We start from the raw sequence: 20,175 nt of genomic DNA, 5'->3' as shown, positions 1-20,175 counted from the left end.
CAGCAAGAGCTTTTAAATGTAACCTCAAAAATACTGTGTGAACAGAAGATAAAAAGACATTTGTTTCTCAGGCTATATTTGCTGTTTCATAGCAGTGAAACATTTAAGTTCCAAGTGCATTGAAAGTTCCAAGACAGTGAGGGGTAAGAGAAGAGGGACAAGCAGTAATCATCTTCTTAATGACACAGTTGACACCAACAGTGGGAGGGCAAGAAAGCAACAAGAGGGCTTGTCTCAAATACAAAGTCAACTTTTTCTGTTTCCTTAAAGGAGATCTACCTAGTACATATGGAAAAACAAACCCCCTCCTTAGGTCTTAGAAATTCTTTGAGTAATGTTCTTCCTTTAGGTTTCTAAGGAAGCAGCTCCCTCATGGATCTCTATTAATCTTTGTATTACATAATCAGAGTTTTCCCATTTTCCTCACAAAACACAGTTACCTCCAGATATTGCAGTAAAGCTTTTCTTGGTGGTATTACCTCAGGAAAGAAGAGTTGTCCGGTAAAGTTAGCAAAATTGAGTTCTAGGTTTTGCCCAATAATTTTCCAGTTAACAGTAACATTTCCTCGACCAGGGGGTGTTCTCATCACATGGAATTGTAAAATTTCTCCTGCAGGTGAAATGTACAGATTGATGAATGTTTAGTGTAAAATGAGCTTAACATTTGAAGTCAACAAAACCCAAATCCCAAACATGCAACTACTACAGTACCTTTTCTAAGAATATTACAAAGCTGTTCTGTTTGCAATTTTCTAGAAGCTTTATACATGCTTATTGTTTATCAACACATTATTGTTTATTCCACTTCTAAATACTTCCATTTAGTAGAACTTCAGGAAGTTTAACATGTAAAAGTTACAAAAGCACATGCTAAAATGGAAAACACAAACTTTTATTCACTCCAAAACATGCACCAGAACATAAATGTTCTGTAAATTAAAGAAAATAATTAAGTCCTCGTGGTCAAAACTAGTAATAACACAAGTAAATTCTTCCTTCACTTCCCAAAAGGACAAAAATTCCTTACACTGGTATGCAATGTGATTTTACATAATGCATGCATAAAAATGCTTGCAAATACCTGAAAATCACATTTCTTGAAATTGTAACTTACATATACCATCAATGATTTTGTTTTATAGAAAGAAATACAAAGGAAAGGTGTCAAATCTGTATATCAACCTCTGTAACTTCACCAAAGTTACAGCTATCCTTCCTGGATAAATGAGGCATTTTAGATACTTTCCATTCCTGGCTTTTATCCTCATGTAATATTTTGTAAAATTGAAGAAAATCATAAAAGTCATTTCTTCTAAATTGCTGGAATTGAAAAGTAAGCTCCTAGGGAGTACTGGTGATGGCCATGTGTCTTGCTGAAAATATGCTGAATTCAAAAATTTTATGATGATGAACAGAAGTGGAGGTACATTAATGAACTATATTACTAAAAACTAATAATTGTTAAAAGATAAATGAATTCATGTTTAAAAGGCTTTAAAGAACACATCCTTATAGCATAGACGTATAGTTGAAATCCATGCATGTTCATTAAAAATATCACTTTTACTTAGTTATCCAAATAAATACACACTTCTGACACTTTTAAATGAGGAGAGTAGCAATAACACAGTAAAATATAAACACCCTTTCCAAATACGTTTTAACTACCACAGTTTTTTAAATGTTTTAAATAATAAAATTAAATAATTATTTCTAATAGAAAGGTTTCTTAAAATATCATAAATTCATTAATTTAGAGATTATCTTATTTCAATTACTAAAAAACAAAATAAAATTTTCATACTAAATTTAAGCATACATAACTTTAATACATTTATTACATAAATTATTTTGGGACAGCAGAAAATATAAGAAAGCAAAAACAGACTTCTAAATAAAATTTCCTAAAACAGTTCAATGTTTAATGTATACATTTTAAAATATTTCAGTACAAAAAAAAAATTTTAATTGCTATCACAATAGCAGACTATGACTTGGATGTTTTTATATTGAAACATAAAGGAAATGTTATTAGAAATAAGAGTGTCCGAAGATAGGATATAACTGAAAGAATGGGTACAATCAGCCATAATTGCCATGCCATTTAAAATTTTTATACTTATATAACTCATATGAATAAAACACAGGCACTACAATGAAACGCTGGAGTCTCTCTATTGTATACCAGGCAGAATTTCTCAAGGGTTTATTACTGAATGGCAGAGAGAGAACCTTGGAGTTATTAAGCTCTTTCGCCAACAGTGTTGTCTGGTGACCCACATAAAAAGGTATAGAGTCATGGTTTTCAATTTTTTTTTAAATCACAAAACCCAGTAATATTTCAAAATGAAAATTATAGAAGTTTGAACAAGTGCTAAAAATGCAGTGGGAATACAAGTGGCAAAAAAAAAAAATGTAGGTCAATGAAAATCCATATTGAAGGGGAACCTGTAAATATCATAATAAAAATAATTATGGTTGTAAGATGGTACATAGAGATTTGGGAATAAATACACCATTAAAGGCAAAACTAAAAATGAAATGCTAAGGAGAGAAAAAAGTAAAATCCTCCTACAAACTTATTACATGTAAAAACGCTCAGTCTAGGGCTTCCCTGGTGGCGCAGTGGTTGAGAGTCTGCCTACCAATGCAGGGGACACGGGTTCAAGCCCTGGTCTGGGAGGATCCCACATGCCGCAGAGCAACTGGGCCCGTGAGTCACAACTACTGAGCCTGCGCATCTGGAGCCTGCGCTCCACAACAAGAGAGACTGCGATAGTGAGAGGCCCCCACACCGTGATGAAGAGTGGCCCCCCGGGCTTCCCTGGTGGCGCAGTGGTTGAGAGTCCGCCTGCCGATGCAGGAGACACAGGTTCGTGCCCCAGTCCGGGAAGATCCCACATGCAGTGGAGCAACTAGGCCCGTGAACCATGGCCGCTGAGCCTGCACGTCCGGAGCCTATGCTCCGCAACGGGAGAGGCCACAACAGTGAGAGGCCCGCGTACCGCCAAAAAAAAAAAACAACAAAGAGTGGCCCCTGCTTGCCACAACTAGAGAAAGCCCTCGCACAGAAACGAAGACCCAACACAGCCATAAATAAATAAATAAATAAATAAATAAATTTTAAAATGCTCAGTCTAATACCACTTAATATCACCTTTGAAAATTTAATGTTACCATGCAAGAATTTAACTTGCAAGAAAATATTACAAGAAACACAATTTGAAGCACAACACACACACAAATAAAAGGTAAACCAAGTATTCCTTAAACACATAATTTCATGAGCCTATTAAAAATCACGTCAACAGCATAAATAGTGTGAAGATTTTCCTAAGAATCAAAATAGAGGTATTAACTGCCTCTTTAAGGCAGACTGCCAAGAATCAGGTCCATTTAAAATGCCTTCTAGGGACTTCCCTGGTGGTGCAGTGGTTAAGAATCCGCCTGCCAATGCAGGGGACAAGGGTTCGACCCCTAGTCCAGGAAGATCCCACATGCCATGGAGCAACCAAGCCCGTGTGCCACAACTACTGAGCCTGCGCTCTAGAGCCCGCGAGCCACAACTACTGAAGCCCACGCACCTAGAGCCCGTGCTCTGCAACAAGAGAAGCCACCGCAGTGAGAAACCCACACACCATAACAAAGAGTAGCCCCCGCTCACCGCAACTAGAGAAAACCTGCACTCAGCAACGAAGACCCAACACAGCCAAAGATAAATAAAAAAATAAATGTATTTATTTTTTTTTTAAAAAAAAAAGCCTTCTAGGAAGAATTACCAGAAAGCTACCTTCTACCTAGAGGAGAAGTCAAAGAACATAGGAAAAGGAAAAAATTAGAAACAAGTGCTCAGTCTTCTAAATACGAGGGAAGGACAGAAGATAGGTCCTAAAGAAGGAAGGTAAAATTTTCAGATAGCCAATATTTTACCACACTGCCTTCTAGTTTTTGCCCAGAATGAAGACCTAGAGAGGGCCCTCCCCCACTAAAGAGTCTAATTCCTGTAAGATCATCTTGATATGAAATCTAGAGTCCACCAAAAAATCGGTGATACATTTTAACTTTAAGCAGAAGATCTAAGACCAAAAACAAAAAGGATTTCCCTGGCAGTCCAGTGGTTAAGACTTCACACTTCCACTGCAGGGGGCATGGGTTCGATCCCTGGTCTGAGAACTAAGATCCTACATGCCACGTGGCGTGGCCATAAAAGACCAAAAAAGAGGAAGATCTATCATATGGGTTCTAGACCTAGCCTAACACAAATAATATGAATATAAAATTAATTTTAATAACCCAGAGTATTTCGTGTATTTCTTCCTAAAACAAATCAGGATTGTTTTTACAAAGATAAACGTCAACTACAATGTGTACAAAAATAATGGAAAACTAAAATACAGGAAATATATTTTAATAGATTCATGTATATGTGGTATACAGGAACCATCCAAACTGATTGTGCTCTACAATTAATAGAAAATGACTTAAAACAATTACAGGGATAATATGAAACACAAACTGTCAATAAGAAAAATAGTTGAGTGTTTCTAATACAGCAGTTCGATATATATTTTTAAAGAATTACATCTCTTGTTCAAATCTTTACCTAGAAAAAATACATGCTGTCTCTGAGAAAAGGAGAAATTTTAAATCCATTGAACATGACATAATGATTATGATGCTGCAGAGATGTGTGAAGTGAAACGTTTAACACAGATTTATAAAGAGCATATTTATACATACTTTGCAACCACAGTAAAAATCTATTGTCCTATATTTCTAAAGTCTGCCCATTACATTTGAAAGAAAGTAATATTTACCACTGGGCATCTGTCCAATTGCTTTAGGACAAAAATGTAGAAATAGGATTCTACAGAATTCAAAACACTGTTAAACACTAAGGCAATTCCTCCCCATGAAATGAAAATGTATTCTAGAGCCAGAAATTCAGCATTGTCCACATTTTAAATCTAATCACATAAATGAAACTCCAACACTAAGTCAAAAGCAATGTTAACACTGTCAAAAGCCTACATGGCATGATTTTTTTACCCCATTTCTTTAGCAGTTATCTTTGAAGAAACACCATGAAGTTTTCATTTTTGTAAACATCTGCTTGATATACATTTCTCTATGCAATTTTGCAGTAATACAAAGAATACATGCACAAAATACTGAATTCTTGAGGTTAGACATAATGTTTTTGAAAAAAGAAAATTAATTTAGACTCTAGGAAAAGGTTTAGGAGAAAAGGGAAAGAAAAGTAAATTTAAAAAAATAGAAATTCCTACCAATTTTTATTTAAAAAATGTAAAAATTCTAGGGAGTACTGATTAATGAAAGCAATTCATTGTTCTATTTCCTGTACCAAACTCATGCTCATAGATTGATATGATGAAGCAGATAGGATATGCTTTTGATATGATAAACCAATAACACGTTTGGACCACGTGTTTTAATGACTAATCATTTTTTCTCTTTGCATCCCCTGCAGATATTTAGCTGTTGGAGACTAAAGAGACCACAATCTGGTTTTCAGGTGTTAAGTTCGTTCCAGTGAAAGAGAACACAGGTGCCAAGACCCTGCAGTTTCCCCAAGATGACTTGGTGCTCAGCACAAGAGCCTGGGTTTCTTCAGAGCCTCCAACCCACCACCACTGTCACCACCCAGACCTCCATAGGATGCATGTAATGACGCTAGATCCTTTACGGTTAAAATGCCCTTCAAGTGATCCTGGACATCCAAATACTTTTGTATTCTTAAAAAAAAAAAAAAATCCCATCATATTGCTGAAAATCACATACCTAGTCCAGCTCTGTGTCCTCCCTTAAATCTAATCCTTTCTGGTCCCTGAACTTATTTATTCCCACCCCCATGCCACTAACACTTTTCTTCTCTTCTTCTACATTGCCTTCTTCTCTATATTTCTTCAACAAAACAAAGCAAGTCCAAAATACTCTACGCTTTAATCTGGTTTCACCAATTTTTCTCCTTTCCTTGCTCACAGAGCCAACAAACAGAATATCCCCTAAGGCAGTGCTTCTCACCCCTAATGCAGTGAAGTACGAGATTTGGTTTTGTTTTAATACTTTTTTTTAGTTTTCTTTTATCTGAAAATATCTTTATTTCACTTTCATTCTTGACAAATGTTTTCACTAGTATAGAATTCTGGGTTGCCTTTATTCTGCTTTGAGCACTTTTTTTTTTTTTTTTTTGGCTGCACTGGGTCTTTGTTGCTGCACACAGGCTTTCTCTAGTTGCAGTGAGCGGGGACTACTCTTTGTTGCGGTGTACGTCATTGCGGTGGCTTCTCTTGTTGCGGAGCACTGGCTCTAGGCACATGGGCTTCTGTAGTTGTAGCACGTGAGCTCAGTAGTTGCAGTGTACGGGCTCTAGAGCGCACGGGCTTAGTTGCCCTGCAGCATGTGGATCTTCCCAGACCAGGGGTCGAACCTGTGTCCCCTGCATTGGCAGGTGGATTCTTAACCATTGGACCACCAGGGAAGTCCGAGACAAGGGGTTTTTGTCTGTTTTTTGTTTTGTTTTGTTTTCTTTGATCTATCATAAACTGACATTTTTGTAAAACACAATAAAATAAATGACTAGATAAGTTAAATGGCAAAAAGAACACACATACAAAATGTAAGCCCATAGATATCACTTTTGGATATCACAGCAAAATGAAATCGTTATAAAAGTCTCTAGAAAAGATTCTTTCCATTTTCAAACTTATCTTGTCACAAACAAAAAGCAAACACTTTGTGTGCAGATGTCAGCTTGAGGACCGTACTTTGAGGAGCACTGCCCCCAAGGCTTCTACAGTCCTGTCTTTTGTTATCCTTAGTTATTTGCTTTCCATGCCAAGTTTTCCTTTACAATTCCTCTGCAGTTACTACTGTTCCCTCTAGCCCATTTGGGAATCTAATCTCACTTGTTGCCCATGTAGTACGAGACACGCTGGTTACTTTCTTCTGATAACTAATGAAAACACATTCTTATTTTGGTCTCTTCCCACCTCTCTGGCAGAGCCTTCTTTCCCCTTTCCCCTTTGCCTTTTGCCTGTCCCAGCACCTTACCCTGGTGCCCCACATAGCTCCATCCTTGACAACTTGCTTTTCTCCCTCTATCCACTAAGATCTTAATTTTAGATCTTTAATTTTCCTGATTTCAACGATTATCTCTAAAAATCCAATTTCCACCCCTAGCTTAAGATAGAGTCAGCTTCTTTCACCAAATTTCCTCCTCTCACATGGACACTGTTACTCAAATTCATTATTCTTCCAACTCAAATCCTGAAATATTTACCCAACGTTCCTGCATTGTCAGGTTCTGCAGTAGATGTAAGTTCAAGCAAAACAAGTTTCTTCTCACAAGGTGCCCTATAGCGTAAGCTCTGGATTCAGACAGCACTAGGTTTAAGCCCCACCATGAATAACTATGTGCTGGGTAATCTCTCTAACATTCAGTTTCCTTGTGTGAAAAACTGGTGTATATCGTCATACCCACTTCATAGCCCTGTCAAAATTAAGTGAAATGATGGATGTAAAATGTCTGGCATGCAGAAAACACTCAATAAGTGTTATTGTTGTTTTCATTATTATTGAGATTAACTTATCTTCCAGTGACTTTTTACTTGTATTATACTACAAATAATTTTTCAAGAGTTGATGATCTGTCTTTAGATTGACTTATAGCAATTTGTTAGTCACTTTTACTCACTATTGCTATGACAGCATGAGCTTTTAAACCGTTAATAAAAGGAAAGAGTATTGGAAAATGGCTCAGATATTTGCATTAAGTTAAATAAACTTGCAAGTTGGGAGTACAGTAAGGTAAAAGGTGATGCACACTAAAATGCATTCAGTTTCCAGCACAGTCACTAACTAGCTGTATGATTCTGTCCAGTCACTTAATCTCTCTGTCTCAGTTTTCTCATCCATAAAGTCGAAGTCCAAATGCATGATCTATATCCTTTTCATTTCTTAACTCTTTTAGGTACAATTATTTTTTAATTTTAAACACAAATTATAGTGAAACAGACTATAAATAACAGTTTTATCTCAAACAGACTTATTCAAAGACAAAAACACTGCTATAATGGTTTAAACAAAAAGTAGCCTATAAATGTAAACCCTATAGATGATGTAAAATATTAAGATTCATGGAAATTACTGTTTTTTTACGGGAAAAGAGGACATTGTATAATTTTTTTCTAGTTTGGCACTTTGTTCATAAAATATACAAACATATAAAATCCAAGCTAAAATATTCACTGATCAGAAACTGCTATTTTTTTTTTTGAACAGAGAGCCAATATTTCACCATTTAACATCAACAGCTACCACTGAGCACATATACACTATGTGCCCAGAACTATGCTAAGCACTTTACATTTATCCACTTAATCCTCACACAGAAACCTACGAAGGAAGTAGTATTTCCCTTCATTTAACAGATGAGAAAGCTGAGCATCCTAGGTTTGACCAATTTCATCAAAATCACACTAGTGGGGAGCGGCAAGCTAGAACACAATACCAATCTGCGAGTCTCCTAAATCTAGTTAAACAGTTCCCTATACAGCCCTCTCCCAAATAAGCTCCCTGTACATTAACACACCCAGCTGTACAAAATAATGGAAGACTTTTTAAAATGGGAAACTTTAAAAAACTAGACAAAAAATGACATCCATGGAAAAGAGAATGAATGTGCTCAACAAAGAAAGGAACCCACCTTCATGACCTATGACAGATCTGGAAGCAGTCTGAAAGCTAACGACTCCTGCCACATTGTCGTTGGCCAAAATGTTCACTCTGACGGTGTCGGAACTGGGCAAAATTCTACTTCCGCCTTCGGTGTACACCAAGCTGACTATGATGCTTTCATCATCCTCTGGCTCAGAGTCATCCAAAATGGTTAAAATGGCTATCTTTTTGGTTTCACCTATAAAGAATTAATGGAATAAAACCCAAGTAAGAAAATCATCAATAGAGAATTCACAAAGGTCCAAGATAACTTCTTTCAAAGAAAAAAGTTAAGTAAAAATACATGAGTGAATTATAACAGTTCAATACCATGAGTAATATTAGTGCCACTATAAGCAAATGTTGTATGTAAGTATGTATACCCTTTCACCTATAAAACACTGTAAAAATTTCATTAATATGGGCAGATTGTGGAAAAGGACATTTTGAATTATGGAAAGTTAAAGGGTAGAATTATTTCAAGGAATCATGGTTTTACTTCCTGGTCTTTAGCCTAGAACCATGACCTAGCTAGGGGAAGAGGTTCTGAAGCATCTACTGTTTAGAAACTGATCCCTCTAGAAAGTGGGGTCTCATTCTCATTTTGGCGTTACCATGAATGATTTTCAGGTAATCAAACCAAAACTTCCCTGAAAGACCAGGAACACTTAGGGAATAGTGGTCAAAATGGGAAACAGAAAAGGATGGTAAATTCTGAGCAAGAGAACCCACATAAATGGGATAAGTCTTCGGGGAGCCAGATGAGATGACAACATCAAATACTAGTCTCCAGGATTCGGGCAATAAGGGAAGGAGGCAGAAAAGGAATTCAAAGGGACACATAACAGCAACAAGGGCCAAGCAATCTACTTTGCAATTTGGTCTAGGACCCCACTAGTAGATAGGGCATCACTGAAAACCCCCAAACCCAACACTGCTTCTGCTGTTCACCTACAGTGTTCCCCATCTAATTCTTTGCCACTTTCTGGAAAGATGTTGAAAGGGTGAGAAAAGGCAGGAGAAAGGAGAAAATGGATGTGAATGCATGTTCTCTCTCGCGCGACCCTGGTATATTTTATCAATTCAGTGTCAAGACTGCCTCAAGAGAGTGTATGTTATCTGAGAATCTAGGTTAACTATAAAATATAGTCCATTTCGTGTGATTCTAAAGTTACAATTCAAGGTAATACTAATTTGTATAATGCCACTACTTTATATGATAGCTTCTTTATTGTTACCAAAGCCATTAAAAAAACCTAACTTTAAATTTTCATCTCCACTCCCTCCTCAAAGTTCAATATTTCCTTTGAAATAGGGAGAAATGTTACCAGTTACTAACCTGTGCACACACACAAACCCATACATCAAGCATATCATTATTCCATCGTTCCCAAAATCATTTACTAGGAAACAATCATTTTTGAGAAGTTTTATACTATTTTAAAAATTTACTCTAAAATATAATGCTTATTAGATGTTTCAAAAAGTATGTAATCTATATGTATCATGACCCCTGACTACTGTTTCCAAAAAAGTATATGCATTAAAATTAAATGATAAAAGATGCAATGAATGAATGCTCTAAGATATGGAATTGTGAGTAACATTTACTTCCTTCATTTTGTTGTATAACCTGAAGTTTTCATGAATAAATATTACTTTTCAATCAGAAAAACACTATGTTAAAAAACTATATGGAATTTATAATTGCCTAAATCAGGATTTAAATAATGATCTCAGTAAAGATATCGTTCTTCTACCCAAGAAAACTATTTTAAATATATAAACTTTTGAAATTTTCAAATATAAATGATTCAACCAACCCTGGAAAAGAATCAGTGAATCTGACCCTAATTCTAATTATCGTCCAAGTTCTCTGTAATTTCATTGTTCATGAAAATTTTAAATAGTGGTCCCATCCAAGTCTAAGAACAGTATTATAAGTTGATCTACCACTAGTCTTAATTTAATATGAATCAAGTCACCAAAGTTTATGCTATTTATACTTACAAATTATTTTCTTTGGAGGTTTATCCTGGTTTGTCTAGTGCATATGACAAAGCTTCCTAGTTAGTACCCATTTTCCTAGCTACCAATACTTCTTACCCACATTTGGTTGTAGCTACCCGGCTCATTCTTGTAACTTCCCTTACAAAATTAAAAGTTGCTTTAGAGCTGCCTCTACACTTCCTTGAAGGCTCTGCTACCACACATAAAAGGGATAAAATTCTCACATTCCCTGAAAATCTTTTTAATAAACTAGAAAAGATACACATGTAGGGCCCTATGCCATGGGCCTACATATGTCATGTCAACCATTAACAAGCCAACTACTACTATTTCAAAACCATCATTCACTTGTACACATTAGCAAGAATGTATACAGTAAGAATTCATATGAATCTTGTCATAAAAACTGACTATAACGACTTTACCAGGGGGAACTGAAATCCATTTAGAACCATAACTCACCTTCAGCAAAAGTCAGAATGTCTCCAGCACCTATAAAATCTAAACCTTCAATAGCTGTTCCACCAACAACACGCCATTGGACTGTCACCTGACCTAAGCTGCCCCCTGTCCTGTGGATCATCATCTCCACTGTGGTTTGGGGCCGCTCCTGAACTTCAATATATAAGCCATCTTCTGAGGTATTGGGACTAATACCGTAGATCACAAACACTCCAAAGGCATCACCATTTAATGCTATGACAACTGTAGAAGTATTTGGCTGTCCTATGGTTGGTTGGTTTTTAAGACTGGCTGTGATGTTCATAAGATGAACTTCAAGGAGAGAAATTAGGAAACTCTCATCCATCTCTGGGAAATCGTCGGGAAGAATAGAAACTGTGAGATTTGCAAATTCATCACCTTCCAGCATTACGGCCCATTGCCTTGTCACAGGCTCGTAGTCACTACCAGCCACAGCCTGACTGCTAAAAAGAGACGCTACCCTGGTCATGTTTTTCTTGTAGGTCCAGAAGTCTGAGTTGTTCATGGTTGGGCTGATCCACGATGTCATCCAAAAACATTGGGGGCCTTCAGAAGCACCGAGAAAGGAAAACGCTGAGCATGCGTGTTCTTTGAGGCACAAAGTGGCACAGGTGTACTGGGGTTCCCCCATTGCAGAGACATTCACCCAAGTTCTCCAAAGTGGGTCAGGCACCCCTTGAATTGGCGATTCATAGTAGGACAGTAAGTCTTGACCCTCCTCAACTGCAAGAGCCACTACATCAATATCGGAAGTACTGTAGAACAACAACAGCCGACCAAAGCGCCCTCCGCTAAAATGTGGAGTGACAATTAAAAGACAGGTTAAGCACTCAAAGCCATCTGTGGATTACATAATAGAGAAGAGAATGCTGATGGTGGTTTTCACTTTTTTTTTTTTAAGTGGATAAAGTACTAGCGCAAACACAACCATGTTTCTTAATAACATTTGTCTTTCACATTATGTTTTCTCATGTAAGGAAATCTGGCTCATTTTCAATCAAATACTACTTATTTTTAACCAAGCTATGAAAATATCTTGCACCATATGCAAATCATATCCATTTCAGAATTTTCAAAGACTTAGAAAATGAATCTTCATTACTAGCTTTCACTGAAACAAAGTAACAATGATACCAACATTGAGTACATTTTAAGGAAATGTAACTACTTGCCACAAGGTCACAAGCAAGACCAGCTATTTTCTATTTCTGAAGGAGCTCAGTGAACTGGATGCTGTCTCACAAGAGAAATCCAGACAAAATGGAACCTGAAAGTCAACCACTTCATATGGCATCTGAATATTCTTTAATTTAGAAGCCAGTTGTATTCAAGTTCTAATTCAAACACATCACCAATTAAAGCAATAAGTGTCTGGGGCTACAAAGCCCAATGATGTATAATCCATTTCACTAATAAAAGGTATGATAGATACAATGAGCTCTTTATATTAATAGGCATAATTCAATTAACAAATTATAACAACCTATAAAATAATTTACATTCTACAAAAACTACCAAATTTTATTTGACTGTGTAAGAGATCCTTTCCCACCACCCCACAAGTTCCATCACCGCCCCCCTCCCCCGCCGGATACAAGCAGCCACATCTCATATACCTTCTCCTGACAGTTATGTTAGCACAGGAACTTCTCTCCAGAGGCTCTTGAACACGATAAACCGACTGAACAAAGGCTACTGTACCATAAGGATTATCATTGGCAGGAATAGTAATATTTGCCACTCGATCTAACCCAATAGTACCACCACCAGAGGCATCAGTTAGTTGCACTTGGATAACCTAAAAATACAGTGAAAACTTCCTTAACAGAATCCCGGTTCTGAAATTAGAATAAAAATGATGCAGGAAAAAAAAATCAAAACTATCCATACAAGTACAAGAACAAAATGGAGTAAAATATAAATGGACTCAAAGAAACTCCTCCATTACATTTACAATCCCAACACGTAACAGAACAATCCATCACCAACTTTTAACGATAGAGCATGATGGCACAGAAGAAATACAGGCTGTTTAAGTTCCTTAATATTCTGTTATACAATCTTGTGAATCAATTTTAAGAGGCCTGTTTATGTTTACCACTTCAATAATATACTTTTAACCCCTATACCTTTTTTTACTTAGGGAGGATACTGCATATGTGTTTTATGAATAGTTCATTTATTATGCTTTATTTCCCACATTCTCATAAATGAAAATTCTCTGATAAAACGTAAAACTAAAAACATATCATAAATTTAGAGAAATTTATGATAAGTTTTTAGGTTTTCATACCTAAATTCAGAGAAAAGGAAAGAGAAATGTTGTATATGTATTAACTAATATCTAATATTTAAGAAGTGAGTAATGACACAATTAGCACCCAAAAAGAAATTTTATGGATTTCCCTTCTACAAAAATTTGACACTATTACAGAATAAATGCTATTAAATGTAATTTTATGAGCTCCAGCTTTTAATACTTGAATTTAATAAAATAAAATTATCTTCAGCCAATATATGTTAGTGATGAATCAATTTCCCCACTGAGACTCTATCTTTATTTGCCACCTTGCCTCTTCATGATGAAAAATAAACATCAGGCAGATAAATCTAGCATGGTATTTGTCACATAGTAAATCCTAAAGAATAAACGAATGAGTGGAAAATCAAAATCTATACTTAATTAAGACTGACTGGCTCACACTCAAGTCAAAAGGAAGTCTGAATACAAACAAATTAAGAGTTTATATGAAACAATACAGCAAAACTTATGACAGACTATACATGTTTAATCATTTAACCAAAACGTAGAAAAATATTACATAACTGTACCAAAAAAATCTTATACTAGTAAACTAGTATGTGTATGAGACCTATTTCTAGAACATTCTTGTTTTTTGTTATCTCTAAGGATCACTTTCACACTAACATATTTTGAACATTCTTGCAGAAATAATTTATCAGACACCTCTATAAATGTCACAATAACAGCCATCTGTTCTAGTCACTATAAGACAAGATATGTTTTACAGTGTCATTCTAGAGTAGCCATTCCTCTCACCTCTTCAATCTCCGGAACGTCGTCAGCCAGGACCTCTAACAACAAGGTTTGAATGGTTTCCCCAGGGGCAAAGGTCACATTACCTGAGACAACTCGCAGGTCGCCAGTAGCAAGCTGTCCATTAATGGTGGCAACCCACTGAACAGTAACATTGCCGAGTGTCCCAGAATTTCGAATTATTGGCAGGTTTACCTTCACTGAGTTAAACTCAGGTTCCTCTACAATAAGTTTAGTAATCTGAAAACCTAAAGGGCAAAGCAGAGATAATTTCAAATACAAAGTGAAACTAAGTCAATGTAGAACAAACCAATTGCCGTCCTACAGTTGATTCTTTTCTTCCCCTAAGCAATCTAAGAAGCTAAACCCTACAAAATCAGAGAAACATGCTGTGATACAAATTGGTCAGGCCTGCCAAATTTTCCAAATTATTTTCATTACGATAGAAGCAGAAAGCATAACTCAGATGTCCACAGAGGTCAGGAATATACCAGGCATAAGTGAAGTAGGTCTAGTGAGTTCGGGGGCCAACTGCATGGGACAAACCTGGCAGTTGCGATTTTTCTCCTAAGACTGATACTATGAAGGAAAGGGGCTTGAGGTCACCATATTTTTCTACTATAAAGATAGGCCAGAAATTCAGATTTTTGTACAAATTTCTGTGAATTAAATTAGTTTTTTAAAGAATCGTCTAAACTTCACAAAACACATCTAGGAACCAGATCTGACCTAAAAGCCTAAAAGTGTATGATTTCCAGATTTATTCTGAGAGGTTGATTTCTAACCACTGCTAGGTTTACTAACCACTGCTAGTGAACACACATAGGTGTCCTATATATCAGCAATAGCAGGTTAAAACGGAAGAAGATCAAATCAATTCTGAGTCTCTAAAAATAAAGAAAGGTATGAATCTATACAGACAAGTAAAAGAGAGACACAAACTAGTCTCATTACCAAATAATCCATAGGGGTCATCAGAGGCCTCAATAATAATGATCGCCTCTGTTAATGCCCCTAGTTTGGCTCCTCCTGTTGTTTCATTCAGCAGTTGCACAAGAAAAGATTCTTCCAGCTCAGGGTAGATGTCATTAATGATATATATTGGCACGGCTTTACTTGTTTCCCCTTCTAGCAAGACTACATCCGATGAAGCTATGCTATAATCTTCACCTATAAAGACAAAAAAGAAAAATGCTAAGACTTATTCCAGTATATGATAATAAACATCCCATACTCTAGGGAAATACTATGACATATCACATTCCATGGACATACTTTGAAAGACTTTTTCGAGGATAGTGACTACATTTATTCTAAACAAGATTCACCTCTCTTGCAAGAAAAAAATGGGTTTGATACAACAAAATAACAAAAAAGACATCTGGGTTGTTCAAGTTCATTTTTAGAACAATGTATACATAATGTGTTCTATTTGCCATATACACATATAGATGATACAGATATAGACACAGACATATAGATAGGGACATGGATATGCACATGAACATAGAGAGCCATTCATTACCGCAAGATGGCCCCTTATCTACAACAGTAAAAAAAAATGTGTATGGTACCTTAAAACAAAGAACAAAACTAGAATTCTGATCTCACTGGGGAGATAAATTACAGTGCTGCACAGAGACGGGCATGTCAGCGTCATCAATCTTATGGTTGGAAGCTATGAAATTTTCTACAAAGTTGGATTAAAAGCTGCTACTGCATACCACTCGGGGTGGCTTTGTCTCTGGTCAAAAAGTGAATGAGGAAAAGAGAGAGGCTTCCTATGGAATTTGGGTGCTAATTTTCTAGAACAGTGATCAACCCTCACCATCTGTCAATGTGTAAAGCCCTCTACAGACAGGCACTCCTCTGAGCTACCCTCCTCACCCCACCCCTTACACACATGTCATTTAAGGACTAGGTGAGCCTGGTTCATTGTCTTTTCAAGCAAGTATCACATCCAGATGATTTATTTCAAAAAATCAATCATGTTATCCCATCCATTCACACTCATGTCCTTTGAGTGCACACTAGAGAGGTTCTGATTGAATAGCTCTTAGGCAAATCTCCCTCTAGATGCTGTAACTGCACTACCAAAGAAGGCTGTCTCCTAATATTTGCACTTGACAATGAAATCCTTTTGCTAATACATAAAATAGTTAATGCTAATCATTGCCTCTACCATGTTCTTCATAAATAAATAAATAAGCAAGATGAGTTGAGAGACAAGACTGTTGCCAAGCACTGCAATCATATGGCTGCACATTTTATCCTGTATTCTTCAGCACTATTTACACATGAATCCCTTCCAAAAACCTTAAAAGTACACACGGAGAAAGCCTAACAATGCTTTCCTGGGTTTACTTTTCATTGGTTTGTGCATATTTGGGTCATCAAAGCTTTTAAATTCATATACAATTTGCCAACAGTTTTCACAAATTCTACAAAATCAATGTGATAAATATATAATAAAAACTCTAGGTCTGTGCCTTAAAAACATTCAAGGGTATTATTGCTTTCTAGTTGATTTTTTTTAACTACATCTTTAAGGGGCTTTGTTAATCAAGGATACAATTTCCCTCCAAAACACTTCACTGCTCCTTAGATGTCTTTTCTCACCGGCTATTGCAGTTATTGGCACAGCTTTAAACTTCACAGAAACATCTGCAAATGCTCCTCCTGTTCTAGTCACATTGATAATGGGTCCAACATGATCTTCTGCAACTCGAACGATTGGGGCTGAGAGCTGAAGAATTCCAAACGCATCATCATTGGCAATGATAATTAGATGAGCAATAGTTTCTACCTTAGGCCCAAGGCGTGGAGAGTTTGGAACTGAAAGACAGAAGAAAAGCTAATATATCAAAATTCTAAGAACTGGCCAAAAAGTCATCAAGAAGCCTCAGCCAATATACAGAATGGATAAACAACAAGGTCTTACTGTATAACACAGCGAACTGTATTCAATATCCTGTGACAAACCATAATGGAAAAGAAGATGAAAAAGAATGTATATATATGTATAACCGTGTCACTTTGTTGTACAGTTAACACAACATTGTAAATCACCTATACTTCAATAAAAAATTAAATTAAAAAAAAGCCTCGCAAGATCCATCAGCCAAATGGGATAATCATTTTGTGTTTTCTACTATTTTTAGCAAAAACATATTTATCGTTTACTATGTACCAGCACTAATCTAGATGTTGGGGATACAAAAATAAACTAAACGGAAAGTCCCTACTCTCCTATAACTTCTAGGGAGATTTTTATTATAGCAAAGGAATAGTTACCCTACAAGAATTATTTTAATAACTATTGGAAACTTGTAAAAAGGCAAAAAAATGAATAGAGTATATTTAATCATCACTTTGCAAAATATAACAGAAAATGATGAAACCTACAGAATTATGCTCTTTTAATTAGTTACCAGCATGCCACAAATTTTTTTAAAGGCACTACAGTTACAAAATTGAGTAGGTAAGTAATCTAGTTACTTGCCCTCAAAGAGGAGCTGAAAATCATCACACTCTATTTCAATTACTGCCTCTCTCCCTGCTTCACTGTCCTTCCTCACAAACCTGTTCCCCTTGCCCCATCTCAGTTAATAGTCATGCAACTACCTCATCCAGAAAGCGGAGTCATGCTATCCCAACACTGCTATAATAGAGTGTGCTCACTCAGGCTTTCAAGGCTATACTTTAAGGCTATGCTTTTAAGCCTACTTTTAAGACTCTCTTCTTACTTGCCACTGATTTTAGAGAGAGCAAAACTTATTTTGAAGGCATGTAGGACCCTCCACAAACTCCCTGACTTACTTTCTAGATTCAATTCCAACTGGCACCCTTGTCTAAACAAGTAATGACACAATTTAATTTCAATGATACAGGCCCAGACTGCACTAAATTATATAGTTAAAAACACAAAACTATAAATCAATATAACAATTAAATTTAACTACATTGGAAAAAAATGGCAGTAACACAGAGTTGTAGAAGCAGATGACATTTTCTGAGTATGCCCTATTCAAAAGGCATTGTTCTAAGCACTTTTCTTGCATCTAGGAATTTAATTCCCATACCATCTCTATGTGGTGGGTAGCACTGTCCACATTTTACAGATGAGGAATCAAGGGCACAAGGATGTTGAGGAAGTAAGCTAAGGCATTAGACTAGTACCTGCTGGACACAATTAAGAGGCGTCATGTAAGGGTTTGTCTAATCTCTTGCTCCCTATATGCAATTCCTCATCAAACCTTCAATTACCCATGACTGTTCATCCTGCCCTGTGCCTGTTCATCACCAGTCTTCTCACACGGCTCTCCTGAAGGTTGATGATTATACTCAGAGCAGAGTACAGAGACCCTATCAGGTCCTACACTGATTTTGCTATTAAAATTGAAACAATATCACATAGATTTGCACTTAATTGTTCTTTTTTTTCATTTTTAATGACATTTACTGTTTTCTTTCTAATGCACTTAATTGTTCTTTCATTATTTCACATCATAGCTTATGCCTATTCTGAATCGCCCCAAGTATGCTGCATGGTTCCAGGAACATATCAAGCATAAATACATGTTGACTGTTTCTCCCATTCCACAGCACATTAATATTTTGCAGATACCATTTTATTAATAATAATCGTTCACATTTATTGAATGCTTACCACGTGCCAGACACTGTATTCATTTTCACATATATTATGATATTTAAGCCCTATAATAATTCTGTATTCTAGATTAGGAAACTGGGGCTTTAAAAGTTTATGGGCAACAATTTATTACTATACACTTGAACCTAAGTTATCTGCACCAGCAACCATCGCTCCTAGTCACTGCTATACGTGATCCTCCCTCCCGGTTTTATTTCCAGCTCACTCAATAAACTGTGAGTTCCTTGAAAACAGGGCTATATTTTATAATTCTTACTTAATAAGACTAATTATTGGGTTTTATTTCAATGTATTTGCTATTATAACTGATGCTAAATCTTGCTAAGAAAAAAAGGGATGGGTTATTGTGTGAGAATTTTAACCTTGACTGTAACCTGAAAATTTAATGCTAGCAGTTGTCCTAGAAAGTAAATTTCCTTCTATAACCCTGGACTACAATTACACTGTGGGCAAGAATGGGGCTCACTATACAGTATATCAGTAAGGTGAAGAAGTTTACTTGTAAGAAACCTTAATCTATATGGCAGAACACAGTCAACATGCAGATCTTAAATTGTACTCTTTGGACTATTTAATTCCAATTTCCTTAAGAAAGTTTTATTATATTGTTAGATATATAATATTTATTTACTGTATTACATTTACATATATTTACAAATATTATCCTAAAACTGATATTAAATTAATATCACCATTCTTCCTTTCCTTGTTGTCTTGTTCCAGGAAATCTAGATTCTTCTCTTTATTTCAAACCCCCTTTCTAAAGTTATACATCTTCGCAGAGAGATGTGACTAATGAACAAGCTATAGTGCAATAACTACCTTTAGCTCCCCAAGCTCAGGCCCTGCTCTCAACTAGTAGCCCCCCTCTCTCTACAAAGCTACTGAGCCACAACCCCAGGGGTAGAGGCTGCTATGTTCCAACAGAAGCCGCTGCACCAGATCCTCTGCCCAACACGGGTCACTCTGCATTCCTCATTCTTATCCCCAACCACTGCCTTCTTCTCAGCTCTCATGGTGACCCACAAAATTTCCAGGATTTCCAACCCCAGGGGTAGAGGCTGCTATGTTCCAACAGAAGCCGCTGCACCAGATCCTCTGCCCAACACGGGTCACTCTGCATTCCTCATTCTTATCCCCAACCACTGCCTTCTTCTCAGCTCTCACGGTGACCCACAAAATTTCCAGGATTTCTTACTACTACATAGCC

General features: G+C 36.5%; 1 protein-coding gene across 1 annotated transcript in view; it reads right to left on the bottom strand.

The window, feature by feature from the left end:
- Positions 1 to 20,175, bottom strand: part of ADGRV1 (adhesion G protein-coupled receptor V1) — a 564,815-nt gene that overhangs the window by 419,933 nt on the left and 124,707 nt on the right. The window contains exons 29-35 of the mRNA XM_060296007.1: positions 16,910 to 17,125; positions 15,245 to 15,460; positions 14,294 to 14,538; positions 12,849 to 13,030; positions 11,212 to 12,023; positions 8,729 to 8,938; positions 480 to 610 (exon numbers count right to left, since the gene is read on the bottom strand). Of these exons, the coding sequence (XP_060151990.1) occupies positions 480 to 610; positions 8,729 to 8,938; positions 11,212 to 12,023; positions 12,849 to 13,030; positions 14,294 to 14,538; positions 15,245 to 15,460; positions 16,910 to 17,125 (2,012 nt within the window). The remainder of the gene's footprint in view (positions 1 to 479; positions 611 to 8,728; positions 8,939 to 11,211; positions 12,024 to 12,848; positions 13,031 to 14,293; positions 14,539 to 15,244; positions 15,461 to 16,909; positions 17,126 to 20,175) is intronic.

The sequence above is a fragment of the Globicephala melas genome, chromosome 3, assembly GCF_963455315.2.
Source record: "Globicephala melas chromosome 3, mGloMel1.2, whole genome shotgun sequence".
Taxonomy (NCBI): Eukaryota; Metazoa; Chordata; class Mammalia; order Artiodactyla; family Delphinidae; genus Globicephala; species Globicephala melas.
The sequence above is the reverse complement of the archived record's forward strand: the minus strand, read 5'-3'. Positions and strand labels throughout refer to the sequence as shown.